This window comes from Amblyraja radiata, chromosome 2 (assembly GCF_010909765.2).
Source record: "Amblyraja radiata isolate CabotCenter1 chromosome 2, sAmbRad1.1.pri, whole genome shotgun sequence".
NCBI lineage: Eukaryota > Metazoa > Chordata > Chondrichthyes > Rajiformes > Rajidae > Amblyraja > Amblyraja radiata.
Genome location: NC_045957.1, coordinates 11,887,700 through 11,914,176, shown reverse-complemented (window position 1 = coordinate 11,914,176; position 26,477 = coordinate 11,887,700). Strand labels below are relative to the sequence as shown.

The window sequence follows — 26,477 nt, the reverse complement described above, 5'->3', positions numbered from 1 at the left end:
TGTCCTTCTCCAGAATAAACGTAGTTTTCCCACGAGCTCGTCAGCACATTTTCTCAATTAAGTTACGGCAGGCGAGTGCTAAAACTCAGAAAACACAAGACAGGCAATTTCCCTTGGCCTTATTCATTCCAGTCCATCCACTTCACCCAAGGTAGACACAAAATGCTGGAGTAATTCAGCAGGGCAGGCAGCATCTCTGGAGAGAAGGAATGGGTGACATTTCGGGTCGAGACCCTTCTTCAGACTGACTGCTTCCGATGCTGCCTGTCCCGCCATTTTCCTTGGTCTCCATCCCCTTTGTCTCGTTTTCACTCCTTGCACGTCCTTATCTATGTATCTCCCTCTCCCCTGACTCTCAAAATGATCTGTCATTTTCACATCTTACCCATCCATGATCCAGAGGCTGGTAGGTGACGTGGAAACACGACAATGCAAATTAAAATGAGGCAGATAGGTCAAGGTGGAGGAGGGGAGGGGGACGGGTGCAGAGAGAGGTTGGTAAGTAATAGGTTGAACTGGATAAGTGAGGAATGAAGGGCACATGAAACTAAGTGGGGAAGCTTGAAGATTAGACTAGGTTTATTATTGTCACCTAGACCGTGGACAGTGAGAAGCGGATCAGATAATATAATACATAAATGCAGCAATACAATCAGGTCAAACTAAAGTATAATACGTAGAGCAAAGGGGAAGATACACAGTGTAGATCATAGATCTCAGCATTGCAGCACAAATGCCATAGACAAAGTGCAATGTCTGCAATGAGGTTGAGGAGAATCGCACAGAACCCGAGGGAAGAGGATAGGAAAGATGAACCAAGAGAGAAGGACGTTCCTTCCCACTGAGAGTAGGGAAGATTCAAACAAGGGGACATGACTTGAGAATTAAGGACCAGAAGTTTAGGGGTAACATGAGGGGGAACTTCTTTACTCAGAGAGTGGTGGCTGTGTGGAATGAGCTTCCAGTGAAGGTGGTGGAGGCAGGTTCGTTTTTATCATTTAAAAATAAATTGGATAGTTATATGGACGGGAAAGGAATGGAGGGTTATGGTCTGAGCGCAGGTATATGGGACTAGGGGAGAATACGTGTTCGGCACGGACTAGAAAGGTCGAGATGGCCTGTTTCCGTGCTGTAATTGTTATATGGTTATAAGGAGACGAGGAGGAATTTATTTAGTCAGAGGGTGGTGAATCTGTGGAATTCATTGCCACAGAAGGCTGTGGAGGCCAAGTCAATGGAACATTTTAAGGCAGAGATAGATAGATTCTTGATTAGTATGGGTGTCAGGGGTTATGGGGAGAAGTCAGGAGAATGGGGTTGAGGGGGAGAGATGGGTCAGGCATGATTGAACGGCATAGTAGACGATGGGCCAAATGGTCTAATCCTGCTCCTATCACGTATGAACATAAACCCAGGTGGATGGGTATGTGGGCGATGGGCAGACTGAACCAGGGAGGGCAAGGGGATCAATCCATGCAACAAAGAGGAGTGGGAGGGGGGGGGGGGGGGTAGAAAAGATGAACAAGGGAAAGAGACACTGAGTGGACTGGTGGGAGTGGCAGAGGAATACAGGGGATGTTAAGTTACCTGAAATTGGTACATTCTGTGTTCATGTCATTGGACTGTAGGTGACCCGAGCAGAATATGAGATGCATGGCATTCCCACTTTGCTGCCCATTCCTAAACTGACCTCCCCTAACCTTGACCTTCTCCACTGACAGGAAGACACAAGGACAGCACCTGATCTACACTTTGATACTTTACAATCCAAGAGCATGAACAGTAAATGTTCCAATTTCAGTCAACCCACTTCCCTTTTGTGCCTTGTCCACCCAGGCGCTTTCTCTCTCTTTCTCTCTTTCTCTCTCTACCCCCCTCCCTCTCTCTCTCTCTCTCTCTCTCTCTCTCTCTCTCTCCCTCTCTCCCTCTCTCGCTGCATGCCTTTTCCATCCCTCTGTCCCTCATTACTGAAACTCATCACCCTCTCCCCTCCTGTCCCATCTCCCCCCCACCCGGTTCAACCCACCACCTACCAGCCCCCTCTCACTCATCTACCCAGCCTATCTTCACCCTACACAGTACGTCCTGATGCAGGGTCTTGACCAGAAAGGTCAACTACACTTAATACCTCCACGGATGCTACATGACCCACTGAGTTTTTTTTAGCTGTTTATATATTTGGTCCAGGTTCCAGCAACTAAATTCCTATTGCCTTCGCTCCAATCTCCTCTGATTTCACAAAGGGTTTCCCCTGGATCGCCACTTCCCTTTCATTCCGGAGTTTTACACATCCACTTTTCATTGCTCACTGCTGCTGGGTGTAACTCCATCTGCTCTAACCGCAATCTCTGGTACTCCATGCCTTATCCTTCAAATCTTTCTCTCCTCTGGTAAGATGCACCTTAAAATTATCTTCATCCTCACTCACAATGCTTTCAGTGGGTCATTGACAAATAGTGTATGACTGGGCTCCCACGAAACACCTCAGGATCTTTCCTTACATCAAAGGAACAAAGGAAAGACAAACGATTGTCACAACCATGTTTGCTTTATGTGTTCAGATCAGATAGAAACATAGAAAATAGGTGCAGGAGCAGGCCATTCGACCCTTCGAGCCATTCAATATGATCATGGCTGATCATCCGAAATCAGTACCCCGTTCCTGCTTTTTCCCCATATCCCTTGATTCTGTTAGCCCTAAGAGCTCTATCTAACCCTCTCCTGAAAAGCTCTCATAAATTGGCCTCCACTGCCTTCTGCGGCAGAGAATTCCACAGATTCACAACTCTCTGGGCGAAAAAGTTTTTCCTCATCTCAGTCCTAAATGGCCGACCCCTTATTCTTAAACTGTGACCCCCTGGTTCTGGACACCCCCAACATCGGGAACATTTTTCCTGCATCTAGCCTGTCTCGATGAAGATCTAGAAGTGAAGATTCATTGTATAACCGTGTGACTTAAAATGACAGTGATAGACGGGAGGCTGAACTGAAACTAGGCGAAGAAATCATGTAAGGTACACAAAAATGCTGGAGAAACTCAGCGGGTGCAGCAGCATCTATGGAGCGAAGGAAATAGGTAACGTTTCGGGCCGAAACCCTTCTTCAGACTGATCAGAAGGAACATTCAACCAAAGCAAAAAAACGGGAAAATGAATAGCATCAAGAAAATTTCTTAGTGCAGATGCACTAATGCTCCTGATTAACTATAAATACTATTTAATCGCTGAAATGCTCTGACTGGGCAATTTAGTTAAAGCCAGAAATGCTTTATTTTGCAGTGCATCACATGCACTGTATCACATTTACTTCACTTCTGTTATTACAGTTTGGTTTATTGTCACGTGTACCGAGGTACAGTGAAAAGCTTTTTGTTGCGTGCTAACCAGTCAGCAGAAAGGCAACACATGATTACAATCAATCCATTTACACTGTACAGACACATGATAAGGGAATAACGTTTAGTGCCAGGTAAAGCCAGCAAAGTCCGATCAAAGAATTTCCAAGTCACCAAAGAGGTAGATAGTAGTTCAGCACTGCTCTCTGGTTGCGGTAGGATGATTCAGTTGCCTGATAACAGCTGGGAAGAAACTGTCCCTGAATCTGGAGGTGTGCGTTTTCACACTTCTATACCTTTCGCCTGATGGGAGAGGGGAGAAGAGGGAGTGGCCAGGGTGCGGCTCATCCTTGATTATGCTGCTGGCCTTGCCGAGGCAGCGTGAGGTATAAATTTACCCAATATGTTTCATCACACAGGAAGAAGTCCCATTGATTTTTTTTAACTAGGTTCCAGAACAGGGGATGTTTAAGAAAGAACTGCAGACGCTGGAAAAATCGAAGGTAGACAAAAGTGCTGGAGAAACTCAGCGGGTGCAGCAGCATCTATGGAGCAAAGGAATAGGTGACGTTTCGGGTCGAGACTCTTCTTCAGCCAGGGGATGGTGACATTCCATACATGTGCAATTTTCTAATTGGCGAGAGGGGTGGCAAAAGATGATTTAGGGACGGATTAAAACTATTTTTTTTACTTCACATTATTTCAGGACTCCATCCCTGTTTAATCAGCTGCAGGAACTCTGTAGAACTCTGGCTGGAACACATCGGATGTCTGGGAGGTGATCGTTAGGTAAACTTTATTTCCATCTACTGGTGTGGAGAGGGGAGGGATCATTTAAAATGAAGCTGGGCAGTAATATTTTGCTGTGGAATTAATTGGGAAGAAAAGTCTTGACTATCTGAGGTGGAAATTAGTGCGCCAGAGATCTTCTCTCACTGCTGTCTTTTAATTAAAAAAAATAGTGTAATATTTTAAATGTCCTGAGATTTTACTGCTTGCATAACCATTTGAGTAAAATTAAATCTGGACTGGTTGCCTAACTTTGGGTGGATTATCCAATAAAATGCATTTAAAAACAAAAACTATAGATACGTCATCCATAAATTGCTGCCTGCCCCAACTCCCATGCAGTCTGGCTCCATTTTATTAATAGCATGTGGCGCAGGGATGAAAATAGCAAATACAGCAACAAACGCAAGAAAACTGAATGACAAGATCTTGGTGGCTGAGGCTCCCCACAAAAGACAGCAAGTTATTCAGTTTAGTTTAGTTGATTGTCACGTGTACCAAGGTGCAGTGAAAAACTTTTGTTGGCTGCTATCCAGTCAACGGAAAGACAATACATGATTACAATCCAGCCATTTGAAATACAATATCGGAGAAGGATCTTTAGTCAGATCTTGAGTCAGAGGGTGGTGAATCTGTGGAATTCTTTGCCACAGAAGGCTGTGGAGGCCAAGTCAATGGATATTTTTAAGGCAGAGATAGATAGATTCTTGATTAGTACAGCTGTCAGAGGTTATAGGGAGAAGGCAGGAGAATGGGGTTAGGAAGGAGAGAGATCAGCCATGATCAAATGGCAGAGTAGGCTTGATGGGCCGAATGGACCAAATCCTGCTCCTATTACTTATGATCTGATTATTAATTTTGGTGAACTAAGAAGTCGTCACAGAGGGATTGAGATTGAAGACTGGAAAGCAAACTGATAAATAAATCTTGCCGGAGCAGTATGAAACCATGTGCATTCATAACAGGCTGTATTTCAGCCCATAGCAAGAATAAATATGAATTTAATTATGGAGACTGAACAGTGTCGTGCGCTGGGCGAAGGTCACGGATGCCAACAGGATTAACAAACTCATCAGGAAGGCTGGCCCCGTCCTGGAGGAGGAGATGGATTCAGTGGAGATGGTCTTTTAGCGGAGAATGCTCCTCAAACTGAGGAGCTTCCTGGACCACACAGCTCACCCCCTCCATGACCTTCAGCAACAGACTGGTTGCATACTCACCAAAGTTACAATAGCACATTCTGCAGTGAGCTGAGCTGCACTGAATAACGTTCGCACAAAACGGTATATCTGTTTCTGCTCTGGATCATGTCGGTCATAATCTGCTGGCATTTCTGTTTTCTGTGGAAAAAAATTATTTTTAAAATCATGAAATTATTCCCCCAAAAAATCAAGGTACAAACGGGTACTGAGGAGATTTACGAGGATGTTGCCAGGACTGGAAGGTCTGAGCTATTGGGAGAGGTTGAGTAGGCTGGGACTCTATTCCTTGGAGTGCAGGAGGATGAGGGTTGATCTTATAGAGGTGTATAAAATCATGAGAGGAATAGATCGGGTTGAGGTGTATAAAATCATGAGAGGAATAGATCTGGTAGTCTCTTGCCCAGAGTAGGTGAATCGAGGACCAGAGGACCATAGGTTTAAGGTGAAGGGGGAAAAGATTTAATAGGAATCTGAGGGGTGACTTGTGTACATCTGTGGGTGTATGGAACAAGCTGCCAGAGGAGGTAGTTGAGGCTGGGACCATCCTAAAGTTTAAGAAACAGTTAGACAGGTACATGGATAGGACAGGTTTGGAGGGATACGGACCAAATGCTGGCAGGTGAGATTAGTGTAGCTGGGACATGTTGGCCGGTGTGGGCACGTTGGGCTGAAGGGCCTGTTTCAACACTATTTCACTCTATGACTCTAAATGGGTCTCAAAGAAACATGAGCGACAAATGCTTTACTTTCTGTCAGAACACTTTTCTCCTGCTGCCAATTCATGATGGAGTGTCGTTTCACGGAGAAATTTTCCCAAACTTGGCAACGCTTAAATTGGGTGTAAGTCAACATCATGGGTCAGCCAAGGGAACACAAGAGACTGCAGATGCTGGAATCCTGAGCCAAAAACAGAATGCTGGAGGGATTTCAGCATGTCATACAGCATCTATGAAGGGAAGTGGATGGACGATGGTTTGGGTTGGGACCCAGCATGGTGGCACAGCGGTAGAGTTGCAGCCTTACAGCGTCAGAGACCCGGGTTCAATCCCGACTAAAGGCGCTTGTCTGTACGGAGTTTGTACGTTCTCCCCGTGGGATTTCTACGGGAGCTCCGGTTTCCTCCCACTTTCCAAAGATGTACAGGTTTGTAGATTGATTGGCTAAGTTGGTTGATTGATAAATTGTCCCAAGTGTGTGTAGGATAGTGTTAATATGTGGGGATCGCTGGTCGGCGCGGACTCGGTGGGCCGAAGGGCAAACCTGTCATGGGCTAAACTAGACTAAACTAAATCGTTCTTAAGACTGTCGGGAGGTTAGGTTTCATTTAACCTTGCCAAGCATCTTTGGGTAGTATAGCGATACAGTTGATAAGGTTGCTGCCTCACAGCTCCAGCAACCTTGGTTTGTTCATGACCTTTGGTGCTATCTATGCGGTATTCCCGTGTTCTCCTTGTGACCACATGGGTTTTCACTGGCTGCTCCGCTTTCCTCCCACATGCTACAAGTTGGCAGTTCAATTTGACTAAGGGTGTCCAGGGTTATGGGGAGAAGGCAGGAGAATGGGGTTTGGAGAGAGAGCTAGATCAGCCACGATTGGATGGTGGAGTAGACTTGATGGGCCGAATGGCCTAATTTTGCTCCAATCACCTTATGACTGTAAATTTACACATGTGTGGATGTGTGGTAGATTTGGAGAAGGGGGGGGAGAGGGGAAAGTGATGGGAATGTGGGGTGAATAAAAATATATACCATTTCCCTCCTAGCTAGCTGTGAACAAAAGGCTCTGCTTCTATGCTTTATCGCTCCTCATGATTCTATCACTTCATCGAGGGATAACTGGGTTCATAATTTCAGGGTATTAAGGCAGGCTGGCAATGGCACAGCTGATAGTGTTGCTGCCTTAGAGCATCACAAACCCAGATTTGATCCTGACTTCTTCGGATGCTGTCTGCGTGGAGTTTGCACGTTCTCGCTGTGACCGCATGGGTTTCCTCCGGGTGCTCCGGTTTCCTCCCACATCCCAAATCTTGCGGGTTCGTGGGTTAATTTGCCTCTAAGTTGCCCCTCGCGTGGAGGGAGTGGATGTGAACATGGGACGACGGAGAGCTAGTCGGCGTCCCCTCAGTGGCCCGAAGGGCCTCTTTCCAGGCTGTATCGCTAAATTACACTAAACTAAACTGTCTGAAGAAGGGTCTCGATGCGAAACGTCACCCATTCCTTCTCCAGAGGTGCTGCCTATCGCGCTCAGTTGCTCCAGCATTTTGTGTCTCTCTTTGGTTTAAACCAGCATCTGTAGTTCCTTCCTACACTAAATTAAAACTCCCGATATAATTTAAATGAGAATTTCCTGTTTTGACTGACTGTTCCACATTTGGCCAAGGGACTTGCCAAAGCATTTGGATTATTCCTAATTTGATTCAAATAATGGATGTCAAGAAAAATGTTTGAAGTACACGTTTTGGTGAAGATATGCCCTGTTACTGGGAAAGCTAGCGACACATTCACAGTTGCTCTGTGCCACTCTTTATGTAAAGGCTGAGGAACAGCAGTGGTTGGGGCAGAAGAACAGCCCTGTTCCTCAAGGTAGACACAAAATGCTGGAGAAACTCAGCAGGGCAGGCAGCATCTCCGGAGAGAAGGAATGGGTGACGTTTCGGGTGAAGAAGGGTCTCGACCCGAAACATCACCTATTCCTTCGCTCCATAGATGATGCCTCACCCGCTGAGTTTCTCCAGCATTTTTGTCTACCTTCGTTTTTTCCAGCACCTGCAGTTCTTTCTTAAACAGGACATCTCGGATGCCCTGGTATGGACCACCTCATCTTGGGTGCAAATGCAGCGTAGACGGAGGAATTGGGAGTCTTCTTCAAGCATGTTCTGAGCGGATGGATGAGAGTGAATGGGCTTAAAAAGATGGAAAAGGTCTTTGGATATTGCCTGCACTGCCGAGCACCATTGCATCTCAGAAATGTGCTGTTCCTACACCAGAGTAAACACAGATCAAATATACTAACCGACAATGGGTGGAGCTTCTCATCAAATATATCTAACAACATTCTTCCATCTGAATCTCTGAAAATAAAAATAATAGCAATATTGGATTGTGAGTTGATAATCAATAAAGAATCAATAACAGTTTGAATTGTTTGTTTTATAATGCCAACCTACCTGTTCCTGATGTGGTAATATATTGCAAGAGCTACACTATAAAGAAAAAGAAGATTTAGCATCAGTTTGGAACATTAAGAGTTTTTAACCGTAAGGCAAGGCAAGGCAAGTTTATTTGTATAGGACCTTTCAACAACAAGGTAATTCAAAGTGCTTTACATAAAACATTATAAGCATTGGAAAGAAACACATATGAAATGACATTTAGATGTAAAACGATTATTAGATTATTCAGATAAAATAATTACAAAATTAAAAGCTATCAAATAAAATATTTAAAATAGAATAAAACCAGGAATAGAAGTTACAGTGCAATATAGGTAATTAATAAATTGTATTCTTTACTGAAAGGCAGCGGCAAACAGAAAAGTCTTCAGTCTAGATTTAAAAGAGCTGAGAGTTGCAGCAGACCTGCAGTTTTCTGGGAGTTTGTTCCAGATATGTGGTGCATAAAAACTAAATGCTGCCTCTCCATGTTGAGTTCTGACTCTGGGGACACAGAGCAGACCTGTCCCAGACGATCTGAGAGGTCTGGGTGGTTCGTAGCTAAGCAGAAGATCAGAAATGTATTTTGGCCCTAAACCATTCAGCGCTTTGTAAACCAACAGTAGTATTTTGAAATCAATTCTTTGAAAGACTGGAAGCCAGTGTAAAGATAACTGTAGATAACAATATCATAGAACATGGGACTGGAACGAAGATAGATACAAAATGTTGCAGTAACTCAGCGGGGCCAGGCAGCATCTCTGGAGAGAAGGAATGGGTGAATTTCGGGTCGAGACCCTTCTTCAGACTGAGAGTCAGGAGAGGGTGAGGGGGAGATAAGGATGTGTAAGGTGTGAAAACAAGACATCAAAGGGGGTGTAGATTCCATTACCTGCCTGTCCCACTGATTTACTCCAGCATTTTGTGTCTATCTTCGGTTTAAACCAGTATTTGCAGTTCCTTCCTACACATGGAACAGTGCACCACAGGAATACTATCATTTATCCACAAAGTCTGATGCTAAGACAAACTCTTATCTGCCAGCATGTAATCCATATCCCTCCATTCCCTATATATATCTATATCCAAAACGCTCTTAAACACCACTCGTGTATCCGCCTCCACGTCCTCCCCTTACAGTACATTCCAGGCACCCACTACCCTCTGTATAAAACTCCTTTACACTCTGGCTCTCTCACTTTAAAACTGGACCTGTAACATTTGACATTTTCATCCAGGGAAAAGGTTCCGATTGTAACCATATCATTGTCGCTCATAGAAACATAGAAGAATAGGTGCAGGAGTAGGCCATTCGGACCTTCGAGCCAGCACCGCCATTCAATGTGATCAGGGCTGATCATCTAAAATCAGTACCCCGTTCCTGCTTATTCCCCATGTCCCTTCATTCATTTAGCCCTAAGAGCTAAATCTAACTCTCTCTTGAAAACATCCAGTGAATGTTTTCCACTGCCTTCTGTGGCAGAGAATGTTATGTACATCTATCAAATCTTGCCTCTACCACTGACTCTCCAGAGAAAACCACCCAAGTCTGGCCAGCTTCTCCTTGTCAGTAACACCCTCTATCCAGGCATCATTCTGATGAACCTTCTCTGCACCCTTTCCAAAGCCTCCACGTTCTTCCTGTATTGAGGTGACCCTCACATCATAAGACCATAAGTGATGGGAGTAGAATTAGACCATTCAGCCCATCGAGTCTACTCTGCCATTCAATCATGGCTGATCTATCTCTCCCTCCCAACCCCATTATCCTGCCTCCTCCCCATAACCACTGACACCCGTAAACTGAATAAACTTCAGTTAGCACAATATCTGCAAACTGAACCTGCCAGAATGACACAGTATTAGCTAATCTGTCACTGTGCACGTATAATCACTCTAATGGAAAATACTGCTGCTATCATGTTAAAGAAAACATTCGAATCAGAACATGGGATTCAATTGCAAATTTTATTGAAGTTCCCAGAGTTCAGATTTTTTTCGAACTCCCAAAAGCAACTGATGGAACATTGAGTGTAGGAAAGAACTGCAGATGCTGGTTTAAATCGAAGAAAGACACAAAATGCTGGAGTAACTCAGCGGGACAGGCAGCATCTCTGGAGAGAAGGAATGGGTGACATTTCTGGTCGAGACCCTTCTTCAGACTGGTTAGGGATAAGGGAAACGAGAGATATAGACGATGATGCGGAGAGATAAAGAACAATGAATGAAATATATGCAAAAATGTAATGATGATAAAGGAAACAGGCCACTGTTAGCTGTTTGTCCGATGAAAACAAGAAGATAGTGCGACTTGGGTGGGGGAGGTATAGAGAGAGAGGGAATGCCGGGGCTAACTGAAGTGAGATAAATCAATATTCATACCACTGCCCAAGTGAAACATGAGATGATGACTTCCAATTTGCATTTAGCCTTGTTAATCCTAGCTAAATTGGAGAGGCTAGGACTTCAAAATGGGGTTAAAGCTTCAGGGCAGCTGGGAGATTTGGTCAATTTGGAATTGCTCTCTGCAGAGCTGGGGCAAGCTGCGGAGTGGTGCCAGTGTGTCTAGAGCCTAGATACAATTTGCAAGAAAAGAATAAGAACATCTGCAGACCCTGTCAATTGGGTGCAAAATGCATAGAATGGATTGGATGGCTGCAAACCAGACATACACCTTGTAAATAGTTGTAAATAATGTTGCAGAGTTCTACTTTGCCGAGTGTTGATTGGATGAGGTATTGAGCCTTGTCTGGGTTTCTGGCAGATCAGGGTAAATGTTTCTAAGTTGGCTTCCTTGTGAAGTCCAGTTTGAATACAATGTATTGAGCTGTTATATTATTGGGTTAGGGAAATGTCTGTTATGTATGGGGTTAATCGATATCTGTTATTGGGTTATTAAGAGACCACCCCTATGTGGCTCGGCTCCTCGAGGTCCCGGGACATATAAAAGTCCGCTACCACGAGATCCAGCGAGGATCTTCTGGGAGAGTGCTTGGGTCTGCGTGAACTTCTGTAGTGTCTCTGTCTGAGCGAGGCTTGAACAGGCAGATACGAGGATCGAATCCACGGAGGGATAGGTACAGTAGTTGAACTGTAAAGTTTTTACTGAACTGTAGTGTTTTTACTGAAACTAGACTGGGGGGGAAGGGGCAATTTACAGCCTCACCCTGACAATGGAGGAGACCTAGGACAGAAAGGTCTATGTTGAAATGGGAAGGAGAATTAAAGTGTCCAGCAACGAGGAGATCAGGTAGGTTCAGGCGGGCTGAGCGAAGGTGTTCCGCGAAACGATCTCCAGGTCTGCGTTTGGTTCCATAACCCATTTCAAAGCTTTCCGGCAGAATAGCAGAGTAGCAGCAAATTAATTTGGAGTCTCTTAATATCAACAGTAAATGAGGCAGAAGATGTCATCAACATCCCAAATCATTACTGCTTCGAGGAGATTGTTTATTGATGCTCTTAGAAATGCTAAGTGTATATTTTTATTACTCAAGGTGTTTTTTTATGGACACTGATTGCAAATTCGTGTACCTTCCATAATTACTATTGATAATATTTTGCAGGATTCATTCGCTGTGTTTCACTCAAATCCCTGTTCAGTATCAGAAAGTTAACCCCTTTAATCTCGATATCTTAGCGAAAGCCATTAAACCGTGGGCGAGGATGGGATGACTCAAGTAAATGCCAAAGAGGAGGAAAAACAATTACTGAACGTTTTTCCTTCCATTATTTATTATTTAAAAGAATATGTGTGTTATGATTGTGCTTATAGTTTGTTTGGTTGTTTGTCTTTTGCACAAAAGTCCGCGAGCATTGCCACTTTCATTTCACTGCACATCTCGTATGTGTATGTGACAAATAAACTTGACTTGACTTGACTTGACTAGATTGCTATTCTTGTGTATTAGTGGCAAAGAGCATTGTACATTTGTTGGAACAGATTTTATTCAAGAACTAGTGTGTGGCACGGTGGTACAGCGGTAGAGTTGCTGCCTTACAACGCTTGCTGCGCCGTTCGATCCCGACCATGTACGGACCACGTCTGTACGGAGTTTGTACATTCTCCCCGTGACCTGCGTGGGTTTTATCTGAGATCTTCGGTTTCCTCTCACACTCCAAAGATTTACAGGTTTGTAGATTCATTGGCTTGGTATGAATGTAAATTGTCCCTAATGTGTGTAGGATAGTGTTTGTGTGCAAGGATCGCTGGTTGGTGTGGACACGGTGGGCCAAAGGGCCTGTTTCCGTGCTGCTTCTCCAAACTAGACTATAATTTTTGGAACCATTCACAGCAATGGCCATACCCATGACTGGCAAGCAGATATTTCCAGGACGATGGTAAGTCCCAAGGATATGAGAAGATAGACACAAAAAGCTGGAGTAACTCAAGGATATTCGGACTGGATGAGGACAAAAGGAAACAGATTAACTCTGCGAATTCTTAGCTGAATTCGAACATCACGTGTGCTGACCAAGATTATTGTTCTTGTTATCTGGGAAACATGTTGGCAGCAGCACGTGAGAATGAGACTAATTGGGTCAAGATGGGGCCGTGGGCATGAAAGTGAAAAGAAAACCTGTTCCCTAAAGCCATTCTCCAAATTGCATCTGCTTGCAATGTTTATGGTAAAAAGTTTATTAGTCAACAGTTCCTTCACATTAAGTGCTTTCATGAAGTACAGTTTAGTTTATTGTCACGTGCATCAATGTAGAGTGAAAAGCTTTTGTTGGTGTAGCACGCAACAAATGCTTTTCACTGTACCTTGGTACACGTGTCAACATACTAAACTGTACTAAACAGTGACCTGCATTTGTTATTATACTGATTAAGAAAAATATGTGTGATGATTTGGGTTGAGACACTTTGAAGAAGGGTCTCAACCTGAAACATCACCGATTCCATCGCTCCATAGATGCCAATTCAATTCAATAATCCGATAAGGTTATTGCACTTCAAACCTTGCACAGCAGATGGCAGCCTTTACTCTTGGAATTATTCCATGTAACCAAGCAACAGAGATGGAAAAGTTGGACACAACATGCTGGAGTAACTCTGCGGGACAGGCGGCATCTCTGGAGAGAAGGGATGGGTGACGTTTCTGGTCGAGACCCTCCTTCAGACTGAGAGTCAGGGGAGAGAGAGAGACCCTTCTTCAGACTGAGAGTCAGGGGAGAGAGAGAGAGACACACACACACAGATATGGAAGGGTAAGGTGAGTAAACGAGAGAACAAACGAGATACAGAACTCTATTGCTGCGCCACCGTGCCACTGTTGTCTGACAACAGCAAGCGTGGCTCAGTCCTGATCCAAAGCACAGCGCCAGTCAATGCCTACGAATATCGGGTTAACAAGACTATTGCCATTATGTCACAGACTACGAGCCAGCGACTGTAGCCTTGCGTGAGAGAGTGAAGATCTATCCACAATAACAAAATATTAGAACAAAACAGTTTGCCGTAATGCTGGTTCACCAAGCTTCCTGCACACCTGTATTCTGATGAAGGGTGATTAACCAAAGGTTAGCCAAAACCTACAAAGGGTTTAAAGGGTGAGTAGGGCGATCACAGTGGCGCAGCGGTAGAGTTGCTGCCTTACAACGAATGCACCACCGGAGAACCGGGTTCAATCCCGACTATGGGTGCTGTCTGTACGGAGTTTGTACGTTCTCCCCGTGAACTTTCTCCGAGATCTTCGGTTTCCTCCCACACTCCAAAGACGTACAGGTTCGTAGGTTAATTGGCTTGGTAAATGTAAAAATTCACTGGATGTTTTCAAGAGAGAGTTAGATATAGCTCTTAAGGCTAAAGGAATCAAGGGATATGGGGAAAATGCAGGAACAGGGTGCTGATCGTGGATGATCAGCCATGAACACATTGAATGGCGGTGCTGGCTCGAAGGGCCAAAATGGCCTTCTCCTGCACCTATTTTCTAGGGCTGTCCCACTTGGGCGACCTAATTGGCAAGTTTAGAAGAGTTTTTAAAAAATGACATGTTGAAGACCTCCTTCGGCTATGTAGACGACCTCCTTCGACTATGTTGAAGACCAACATCGACTAGCTACGACTAACTTTGGGAAAATTGGACACTGAATAGTGGAGAGTGTAGACGACCTGCTTCGTCCTCCCTTCGACTATGATGAAGACTATCTATGACTACCTACGACTAACATGCCGACCTACTACGACCTACTAAGACTAAACCTACGAGTAAAAAAGTATCAATATTTTCCATGGCGACCTTTTTTTACTCGCGGGCATTTTTTAACATATTGAAAAATACGCTGTGACCTAGCTGAGGCCTCGAGTACACGGAGACCACTCTCGAGCATGAAGGAGAGTTACGAAGACCTCCTACGACCTTGTGTCGACCATGTTGCGAGTATTAGTCGAGGGCAAATTTGCCAGAACTCACGGATTAGGTCGCCCAAGTGGGACAGCCCCTTACCTCACTCTCCCTCCCACACAGGAGGTAATTTACACCCAATTCCTTCTGCGTCATTATAAGTACTACACATCTTTGGTATAAAACTAGATTTCGTCAACGATCAAATTATTTTTGTTCCCCCAATGGGCTAGACCACAATCATCTTAATTAGACGGTGCATTGATGGAAGTTGACATATCAAATTTCTAATGAATGAATATGTTAGTATTTTGATGATCTGAGTTTAATCCTGAGCTAGGGTGCAGCCTTGATCTTCCAATCTATCACATTGCTGACTGTACATTTTTTTGGAACAATGCTGCAAAGCTATGTTTTGCACTATGGCATTTTTTCTCTTTGTCCACCTGTTCATAAGGTCATAAGGGATAGGAGAAGAATTTGTCCATTCGGCGCATCAAGTCTACTCGGCCATTCAATCATGGCTGATCTTCTATCTCTCCCTCCTAACCCCATTCTCCTGCCTTCTCTGGCACATTCTCTTGTTGTACTTGTGTATACTACCTGCATAATATTATCTGATTTAATTGGATAGCATTCAACCAAAAGCATTTCACTGTATCTATGTGATCTGATCTGCATCTCTGTATTTCACGTGACGATAATACACCCAATACCAGGTTTAAAGATGAGATGCAGGCCCGCAAGCCCATTCCGCAGTCTTCCGTGGTGGATTTTGGACGGGGGAAATCATCGCATTTATAACACCCTGCAAGAGAACCTGCCCCAGTGTTGCCCTTTCGGTACTCACCATTTGATGGTATATTTGAGATTTGGCTGGCTGACTGTGCTGTCATCCAGGAATATGGTGGAGCAGGAGCTGTATTTCCTCCTCATCTGCCCTGGAGGCTGCTGAGAAACAAGATACAAATCAGACCGAGCTGGCCAGCAGTTCAAACCGCATCCATTGCATGCCAACAAAAGTCCCTGCACATTCAAATCTTGACAACAACCGATGCGGGTTTGACAATCCACACGGCTTCAGCAAGCGCTTTTGCAGAATGCCCCATGAAGTGGAGCCCCAATAGTCGCGAGAAGAAACAAGGCAGGCAGTTTGCATTTCACCCAGTAGCTTTCACCGCTCGATTGCTCTTTTGCATTTTATATGCAGCACTAAAATATCCATCAAAAATCAAATCCAACGCCAGGGATGGGTGAGGGGGGGAGGGGAGAAAGGTATATCTCCTTCTTTTCTTTTCTTCTGCACTGCCTTTGGTCGCTATGGGGTCTTTTTCCTGCTCTTTTGTATTTTTTTTTTTTTCTCTTCATTCTTTTCCTTCTTTCTTTGTTTCCCTTTGTTTTTCTTTTTTCTTTTATTTAGGTTAAAAATGAAGCTGTACAATAATTGTATAACTGTTATGTCGATCGTCTTATCCCTTGTACAATTGCTTCTAGTAAAAATGAATTTAAAATAATTAATTCAAATCGGGGTCTCTTGGATTCTGCAGCGTCAGTAGGTCTCTGGGAAGTCCACCGACAGAGCGAACCAACAGATTTAGCCATCTGAGCCTCTCAGAAAGGCCAGATCCTGGACAGTTACCAGCAATTGTGCAGAAGCCCTGGACTTGCTTTTATTTAAACGGGTTCCGCATAGAACACTGGCACTTGCATGTTCTGCCCCATTTTTTAATTGTTCATACATACTCTCAGATATTTTTAATTTTCTTGACATATTTTAATAACATATTCAGCAGAGTCATAAAGTGGAAACAGGCCCTTCGGCCCAACTTGCCCATGCCGACCAACACGTCCCATCTACACTAGTCCCACCTGCCTGCGTTTGGCCCACATCCCTCCAAATCTGTCCTATCCATGTACCTGTTTGTTTCTTAAACATTGGAATACTACCTGCCTCAACTACCTTCACCGGCAGCTCGTTCCATACACCCACCATCCTTTATTGTGAAACAGTTACCCCTCAGGTTCCTATTAAATCTTTCCCCTCTCACCTAAACCTCTATTTTTTGTCCGTTGTAAATGAGGATTTATTTGCCACCTAATTCCATGTCTACCTTCTCATCCTTCAATCTCAACACCATCCTCACTATTCCCATTTGATCATTTTCAATATCCTCCAATTTGCATTTTCCTTGCATGCTGGTGATCATTCCAGGCTCTCCCTGCTGCATTCTCAAAATTCATGAACAACAGTTAGCTAAGAAAGCATTTTATCCGGATGCATCACAGCTTGGTTTGGTTACAGCTCCAGCCAAGGCCACAAGAATTTCCAGAGAGTAGTGGACGCAGCCCAGACCATCACATAAACCAACCTCCCTTCCTTTTGCACCTCACCCTGCCTCAGCAAGGCCAGCAGCATAATCAAGGATGAGTCGCACCCTGGCCACTCCCTCTTCTCCCCGCTCCCATCGGGCAAAAGGTATAGAAGTGTGTGAAAACGTACACCTCCAGATTCTGGGACAGTTTCTTCCCAGCTGTTATCAAGCAACTGAACCATCCTACCACAACCAGAAAGCAGTCCTGAACTACTGTCTACCTCATTGGTGACTCTCGGACTATCTTTGATCAGACTTTACAGGCTTTACCTTGCACTAAACGTTATTCCCTTATCATTGATCTGTACACTGTGAATGTCTTTATTGTAATCCTGTATTGTCTTTCCACTGACTGGCTAGCACGCAACAAAAGCTTTTCATTGTACACTTGACAAGAAACTGAAACTGAAACCAAAGTCCTCCCTTGTTCAAGGATTGCTAATGTTGTCTCCGTGTTCAGAAAGTAAAGCAGGTGAAGGCCCAAAAACCACAGGACGGTGGAACGGTAGGGAAGTTGTTGGTAAAGATATCGATGGTCAGCAATTATGTTCACTTGGAAGGGCAAGGGAGGGGCTGATTAGGAGGAGGAGTAAGCATGGTTTTGTGCAGGGAAGAAATCACAGCTCACAAGTCTGACTGAGTTTTTTATTTCAGGAAGTAAGAAAGAAAATTAGTAAAGGACTGAGTGGTAGTGATGCAGCTTACATGAGCCTCAGTGTGTGTTTGTGACAGAGTCCCACATGTAGGGTTGCCAACATTCTCACTCCCAAATAAGGGACAAAAGGTCAAAATACGGGACAAATTCCCGACGGCAATTCGTTGACTGACTCGGCCGTGGCTGGGTGAATGATGAGTTGGCCCGGGTGCGGGACTGCACACAAAGCCCAGCCGGCGGGCCAGCTGAGGAGTTATGGCCGGGCCGCGCGATGTCGCGCGCAAAGTCCGGCACCCCATCCAACTGATGAACCGATGATCGGCCATGAGAAGGAGGGGAGGTGGTGTCGGCGGTAAGCGAAGGTCCAAAGGTCGGTCAGCTGGCCGGGCTGCCGACCGACAGGGCCACGGGCGAGGCTCTGCTGCTGCACTCCATGGGCTGCACTACGTCGGGACTGGTGAGGCAGGGCCGGACGCGGCGTTCCGATCCACAGTCCCCTCAACCCAAGTAGTAGCAGTCAAATACGGGACAAGGGCGGTCCCGTATGGGGCAAACCAATTTAGCCCAATATACGGGATGTCCCGGCTAATATGGGACAGTTGGCAACCCTACCCACATGCTAGGTTGTACGAGAAGGTCAGCACAAAGAATCCAGGGCATGTGACAAACTAGATCCAGAATTTGCCCTGGTTATAGGAAGCAGACGACATAGAAACGTAGAAACATAGAAAATAGGGGCAGGAGTAGTCCATTCGGTCCTTAGAGCCAGCACTGCCATTCAATATGATCATGGCTGACCATCCATTATCAGTACCCCCCCCCCCCCCCCATTCCTGCTTTCTCCCCATATCCCTTGATTCCTTTAGACCTAATTTTATGGGAAGGAACTGCAGATGCTGGTTTAAACCGAAGATGGACACAAAAACCTGGAGTAACTCAGGCAGGCAGGCAGGCAGAATCGCTGGAGAGAAAGAATGGATGACATTTCGGGTCGAGACCCTTCTTCAGAACTCATGGGCTTCATCAACGTCACCACCAATTTCCATCTGTTAGACCTAAGAGCTATATATAACTCTCTCTTGAAGACATCCAGTGATTTGGCCTCCACTGCCTTCTGTGGCAGAGAATTCCACATTTAGGTGGATGGGTGGTTCCCTGACTTGACTTCTGCAGTGTAGAGTGTCGTAGAGATTGGTGCTAGGAGCAGAGGAGCATCGATTTACAGATCTGGAGATACAAGTCCATACCTCCCTGGAAAAAAAAGGCTTTGCAGGTGGATAGGGCCGTGAAAAAATAAAAATAGTTGGTAAATCTGCCTTCATGGTTCAAGGAGAAACTCAGCGGGCGCAGCAGCATCTATGCAGCTCCATAGATGCTGCTGCACCCGCTGAGTTTCTCCAGCACTTTTGTCTATCTTCTCTCTACTTCACTGTCCACATCCCTTGTTTCCCTTTCTCCTGACTATCAGTCTGAAAAAGGGTCTCAAGCCAGAACGCCACCCATTCCTTCTCTCCAGAGATGCTGCCTGCCCCCTCTGAGTTACTCCAGCATTTTGAGTCTATCTTCAATATTCATACCGCTGGGTTGCAAGCTGCCCAAGCCAAATATGAGGTGCTGCTCCTCCAGTTTGGCCCCTCTATGCCAGGCCATTCACACAAGCCTTCCTTGCAACATGCTTCAGATGCCTCACTCCCCACCAACATCCTCAGGACTTTTTACAGAGGCACGGTGGAGTCTGTACTCACGTACTGCATGAACACGTGGTACTCCAACTGTAACTGCTCAGACAGGAAGGCTCTGCAGAGGGTAGTGAGGGGAGCAGAGAGGATCATTGGCGTCTCCCTACCTTCGGTACAAGAACTGTTCCAGAGCCGCTGCCTGAAAAAAGCTCTGAGAATAGCTAAGAACAAACTGCACCCCCTCCACACACATCTGGATATCCTGCCATCAGGCAAGAGATACCGTAGCATCAAAGCCCGGACTACCAGACTGCTAAACAGCTTCCTGCCACAGGCTGTGAGGCTGCTAAACAGTCACTCCACCTGATTCTGCGGCTTTGCACTGACATTTTAATAACTCTGGCACTGGCCACTCAAATCAGCTGCCCTGGACATTTTAATGACTGTTTTTACTGTATTTTAATGTTGCTGTTTTACCTGTATGTTTCATCAGGGACTGGAATGATTTTACTGTTATTATGTGTGAAATGTATAAGTTTTATGTGCGATGCTCCGGTATTCCCTGGGAAACGTCTTCTCATTTTGCACTATACAATTGTTGCTTTGCAAGATGACAATAAAGGTTGATTTGATTTGATTTGATGTGACTGATGAATATAATAACTCAGTGACACAAGGGGGCAGTGCCAAGTGCTCTACAGTTTTCAGCGGCAGGAAACTGAGAATGCCGAGTTTAAAGTGACAGAGAAGTGAAGAGTGAAATGACCGCATGAAAGACAATGAGGACAGCAGCTGAATTATAAAGCAAGAGACAAAGACAGAGACAACTCAAAACTAAATACAACTTTCAACCCTTCAGAACCTAAAGAAACCCCACAGAAGTAAAAGAGCTTACCGCACTAAACAAACAGTCCACGCACTTAGAGTAACAAATGCTTTAAGAATAAAGGAACCATAAGGCAACTATAACACACTCCTTAGTTTCCTGCATAAAACTTTATAGATTTTGGAATGATATTTTTGAAATATTTACAAAATTATTCAAGACAAGAATGGAACCTAATACTGAAATGATTATATTTGGCGTAATGGAAGATGGGAATAAATTGAACACATCTCAAAATCTATTCCTTAACTATGGTTTAATAATAGCAAAAAAATTAATTCTTAAATTTTGGAAGGGTACATCAATACCAACGCTTAAAATGTGGATTGCAAGTATGTTGGACACCGCTCATCTTGAGGAAATGCGATTCCTCCTAATGGATAAATCAGACCAATTCATAACGAGTTGGTCTCCATTCGTCGTTTTTTTGGAATCATATGGTGCAACACAACTGTAAAAAATAACTGTTTCAGGACTGGACGAGGGTTGGTCAAGACTATAAATAATGATCTCCTTTTCTTTTTTATTTTATTTTATTTTCTCTATTCTCTCTCTCAACTTTCTTCATTTACTCGTTTTCTTTTTTCACACACTATATATTTCACATCTTTCTATCCTTTACTATCTAACTTCTTTTTCTTATTCTAATCTTTTTTCAGTGTAACAAAAAAAAAAAAGAAGTTGTACATAAAATGTATTATGAAAATATATATTAGGCACTTTGGTGCCATATGACTGTACTTACTTCTAATAAAATAAAATATTAAAAAGAATAAAGGAAAAACTTGAAAAAGAAAAGCAGAAAGGAGAAAAATGAAGGTCAGGATCAAAATTAAAAATACAGGAAGCAATGGACTGCCCTGGCACGTTTTTCACAAATACAGTGAACCAGCCTCAATTCAGACAAGAATTCATACGGGTGGCGCAGTCGTAGAGTTTCTGCCTTACTGTGCTTACAGCGCCAGAGACCCGGGTTCGATCCCGACTACGGGTGCTGTCTGTATGGCGTTTGTACGTTCTCTCCGTGACCACGTAGGTTTTCTCCGAGACCTTTGGTTTCCTCCCACACGCTAAAGATTATAGATTTGGAGGTTAATTGGCTTGGTATGAATGTAAAATTGTCCCGAGTGTGTGTAGGATAGTGTTAGTGTGCGGGGATCGCTGGTCGGTGCGGACTCGGTGGGCCGAAGGGCCTGTTTCCGTGCTGTATCTCTAAACTAAACTAAAGAATCAAAGCGGATCTAATACCAAGTCCGCGCCGACCAGCGATCCCCGCACATTAACTAGGGACAATTTCTACATTTATACCAAGCCAATTAACTACCAATCTGTATGTTTTAGGAGTGTGGGAGGAAACCGGTTCCCAGAGAAAACCCAGGCAGGTCACGGGGAGAACGTACAAACTCCATGCAGACAGCACCCGTAGTCAGGATTGAATCCGGGTTTCTGGCATGCAAGGCAGAAACTCTACCGCTGCGCCACCATGCCGGCCGGTTCAAAATTAAATTTGCTGACTTCTTGCAACTAACAAGAATATTTTCACATTCAAGTACAGATATATGATAATAAGAGCACAGAATTATTAATTTAACAATAGAATTCAAACACTGGCAAAAGATTGTGCTTCAGTGTGAATGTAACACCATTGCAAAATAATCGGCTTGGTTTTAGAAAGTAATTGCTTTTTTAGCGTCAAATTCACCTAAAACTGTCACTATTACCTTAGTGACTATCATAGTTAGAAGAACAGCTTTAAAATAACCCCCCAAAAAAAGACACAGTGCTGGGGTAACTCAGCAGGTTAGGCAGCATCTCTGGAGAACATGGACAGGTGACACTTCTGGTCGGAATCCTTCTTCGGACTGATTGGGGTGGTAGAGGGAGGGGAAGAAAGCTGGATGAGAGGAGGGGTGGGACAAAGCCTGGCAAGTGATAGGTGGATACATTGAATTGAATTGATTGAATTGAATTGAATTGAATACCTTTATTGTCATTCAGACCTTACGGTCTGAACGAAATTTCGTGCCTGCAGTCATACATACAATCATACAATAATAAACAACAATAAACACAAATTAACACCACCACAGTGTATCCTCCAAGCACCTCCTCACTGTGGTGGAGGCAAAAATCTTAGGGTTACTGTCTCTTCCCTCCTCTTCTCCCTCTGCGCTGAGGCGATTCCCCAACGGGCGATGGTACCAACAGTCCCGCGGCTCACCGAACCCCGCAAACGTGCCGGTTCAAACACCGCGGCCCGGGGGTGGTCGAAGCTGCCGCCCTCCAATCCAGCACACGCAGCCGCTGGCCCGCGGCTGAACCCCGGACTCAGGTCACCGCCTCAGAACGCCGTCCCAGCCACCGGAGCACCGTTCCAGCCCCGAGCCGGATCGCCCTCATGTGAGTACCGTTCTCCCACGAGCTGGGCCACTCCGACGGGAGTGCCGCTCCTCCCTCGGGCTGGGCCACTCCGACGTGAGTGCCGTTCTCCGTTCTCCCTCGGGCTGGGCCACTCCGACGGGAGTGCCGTTCTCCCTCGGGCTGGGCCACTCCGACGGGAGTGCCGTTCTCTCTCGGGCTGGGCCACTCCGACGGGCCACAGCCCCTCACGGGAAAGTCTCTCAGCCCCTCGCCAGGCCGCTCTCACGAGAGCGCAGTTCCAGCCCCGGGCTGGGCCACCCTCACGGGAGCTCAGGGCGAGTCCTGTCAGCTGCCTCCAGAGTCCCGAGGTCGCCAGCTCCGCCATTAGACCTCAGTGTAGACGGAGGCAGAGAAGGGGGATACGACAAAAAGGTCGTATTCCCCCGTAGGGAGAGACAGCAAGGCCCGTTTCACCCCCCCCCCCCCCACATAAACACGACCTAAAAACCAAAAACGTAACTAGACAAAACGAAAAAATACAACACAAAAAAGTAAAAGACAAACGGACTGCAGGCGAGCCGCAGCCGTTCCCGGCGCCGCCACTTCCGGAGGCAAGTGCGAGGGAAGTTTTGGATAGGCAGGTGGTTGGACAAAGAGCAGAGACGAAAAGAACAAATGTGTGAGGTGAGGATGGATGAGTTTGGATTGTGAAGCCAGAGGAAGGAATGAAGGTGGAAGGGGAGATGGAGCGAAGAGATGGGCGCAAGTCCTGATGGGGCACAGGGAAGAGAAGTGGGGTGGGGCGTTAGCAAGTGGCATAAAATTGTAGAATTCAATTTGATGTTCATACCGTTGAGTTGTAAGCGACCCGGGTGGGAGTCCGCGAGGAGGAGGAATGTTGGAGACGGGAAAAGGGGCCGTCACTGGGAGAGGGGGACTCCTTACCAGAGAAAAAGGCAACGGAAGAAGAGCTCAACATCATGGCCGGCCTGGAACTCATTGAGGCACGGGCGTAAGGGTACAAAGGTACGGCCTTTAAGGACTAACAATTCTACAATGGAAATGGGGAGGTCGGGGGGGATGGTGAAGACCTGACAGAGGTTAATAGCTGGGATCAGACCCAGGCTTGGGGGGTTGGGAGAAGGGTGGAGGGAGGCTCGGAGGAGGTACCATGGGGAGATGATGGGAATGTGGGAGAGGAAGTGTAGGGAGGGAGGTAGGAAAAGTAGCATGGTTAGCACAGGGGAACGAGCAACAGGATCCAGTGGTGTCAATATAGCCAAACCTAATATTAAATGCAAATCTAAATGCCAACAACAAAAATTTGAACCACTAAAAGTCGAGTAGAAATCTATCACAGGGTGCTACTTACATGATTTACATAGAGGCTTTTCCGTTTCTCTCTCACTGGAAAATACAGAAAAAAAGTACATTTTAAAAGCAATTCAGAATGAACAGCAAAATCAACATGTTTGCAGATCAGGCAGAGAATCAACACTCAAACAAGGAAGAGGAGATTAAGTTACCAAGATAGACACAAAAATCTGGAGTAACCGGCAACACTGGAGAAAAGGAATAGGTGACATTTCGGGTCAATAGACAACAGGTGCAGGAGTAGGCCATTCGGCCCTTCGAGCCAGCACCGCCATTCACTGTGATCATGGCTGATCATCCACAATCAGTACCCCGTTCCTGCCAGAGAATTCCACAGATTCACAACTCCCTGGGTGAAAAAGTTTTTCTTCATCTCTGTTCTAAATGGAGATGAAGAAAAACTGTGGTCCCTGGTTCTGGAGTCCCCCAACATCGGGAACATGTTTCCTGCCTCTAGCATGTCCAATCCCTTAATAATCTTATATGTTTCAATAAGATCCCCACTCATCCTTCTAAATTCCAGTGTATATAAGCCCAGTCGCTCCTTTCTATCACCATATGACAGTCCCGCCATCCCGGGAATTAAGGGTCGAGACCCTTCTTCAGAGTGACCAAGAGCCTGATCGAATATGTGGGTCTATGGAGAGGATTAAAGTTATCACAGAGATGGGAAAACTTCAGTCCATGAAGCCAAATGCATGGTCCAAATTGGAAACAAAGAACCATTGGCAATATTGGGTTGAACACAATCAATAACATCTCTGGTTGAATTACCCTTTTGCTGCAACTTATTTTCTCTCCCCATTTTTCACATTGTTTACAGTGTGCTATGTTTACATATTCTGTTGTGCTGTTGCAAGTAAGAATGTCATTGTTCTATCTCAAGTCAAGTCAAGTCAAGAGAGTTTATTGTCATGTGTCCCAGATAGGACAATTAAATTCTTGCTTTGCTGCAGCACAACAGGATATTATAGTCATTAATACAGATCAGATCAGTGTGTCCATATACCATAGAATATATATATACACACACATCAGTAAACAGATAAAGTCCAACAGGTTGTTATAGTTCATAGTTTGTTTGAAGTTGTGTTTAATAGTCTGATGGCTGTGGGGAAGAAGCTGTTCCTGAACCTGGATGTTGCATATTTCAGGCTCCTGTACCTTCTACCTGATGGCAGCGGGGAGATGAGTGTGTGGCCAGGATGATGTGGGTCCTTGATGATGCTGGCAGCCTTTTTGAGGCAGCGACTGCGATAGATCCCCTCGATGGTAGGGAGGTCAGAGCCGATGATGGACTGGGCAGTGTTTACAACTTTTTGCAGCCTTTTCTGCTCCTGGATGCTCAGGTTGCCGAACCAAGCCACGATGCAACCAGTCAGCATGCTCTCTACTGTGCACCTGTAGAAGTTCGAGAGAGTCCTCCTTGACATACCGACTCTCTGTAATCTTCTCAGGAAGTAGAGGCGCTGATTTGCTTTCTTTATGATTGCATCAGAGTTCTGGGACCAGGAGAGCTCTTCGGAAATATGCACGCCCAGGAATTTGAATTTCGTATGAGGGACGTATGACAATAAAATAACTCTTGACATTACTGCAAAAAACACCATATTTGCTTAAAATTTTAATCCATGCACATGTTTTACTGTTAGTTAAAAACTCAAAGTGCTGGAGTAACTCAGTGGGTCAGGCAGCATATCTGGAGAACATGGCTAGGTGACATTTCAGGTCGGGACCCTTCTTACCTGGTTATAGTAGACCTCTTTGGCTCCTTCAAAAATTCTAAACATCGCCAGTAACAAATGGTACAAAGTTTTGACACATCCGTGGTTACTCTTTGCATGGAAACCTTGCAAACCCATCATTAACCTTATTGACAACCTTGCAGAATAATGGTACAAATATTTGGTGGTTGGTTCATTATTGCAGAAGCTTGGCCTCACTTTCCACCCACTTTACTGTATCCAGAGGAGGGGGTGATCATACCACTATTACCCTTTGCAAAGATGTTGGTACACATTGAGGCCCAGCGCAAATTGGAGAACAGCACCTCATATTTCGCTTGGGTTGTCTACACCCCAGTGGTATGAGCATTGACCTCTAATTTTAGATAGTCCTTGCTTTCTCCCTCCTTCCCCTCACCCTTCTCCATTTCCCTATAGTCCTACTGTTTCCTCCTACTCCCTTTCTTTTTCCCGCACCTGCCCTCCCCCCCCCCCCCCCCCCCGACATCAGTCTGAAGAAGGGCCTAGACCCGAAACGTCACCTATTCCTTCTCTCCATAGATGCTGCCTCACCCGCTGAGTTTCTCCAACATTTTTTGTCTGCT

General features: G+C 45.1%; 1 protein-coding gene across 1 annotated transcript in view; it reads right to left on the bottom strand.

The window, feature by feature from the left end:
- Nucleotides 1-26,477, bottom strand: part of ccny (cyclin Y) — a 207,154-nt gene that overhangs the window by 28,918 nt on the left and 151,759 nt on the right. The window contains exons 3-7 of the mRNA XM_033042142.1: nt 24,147-24,181; nt 15,672-15,772; nt 8,493-8,528; nt 8,339-8,396; nt 5,344-5,463 (exon numbers count right to left, since the gene is read on the bottom strand). Coding sequence (XP_032898033.1) covers nt 5,344-5,463; nt 8,339-8,396; nt 8,493-8,528; nt 15,672-15,772; nt 24,147-24,181 — 350 coding nt within the window. The remainder of the gene's footprint in view (nt 1-5,343; nt 5,464-8,338; nt 8,397-8,492; nt 8,529-15,671; nt 15,773-24,146; nt 24,182-26,477) is intronic.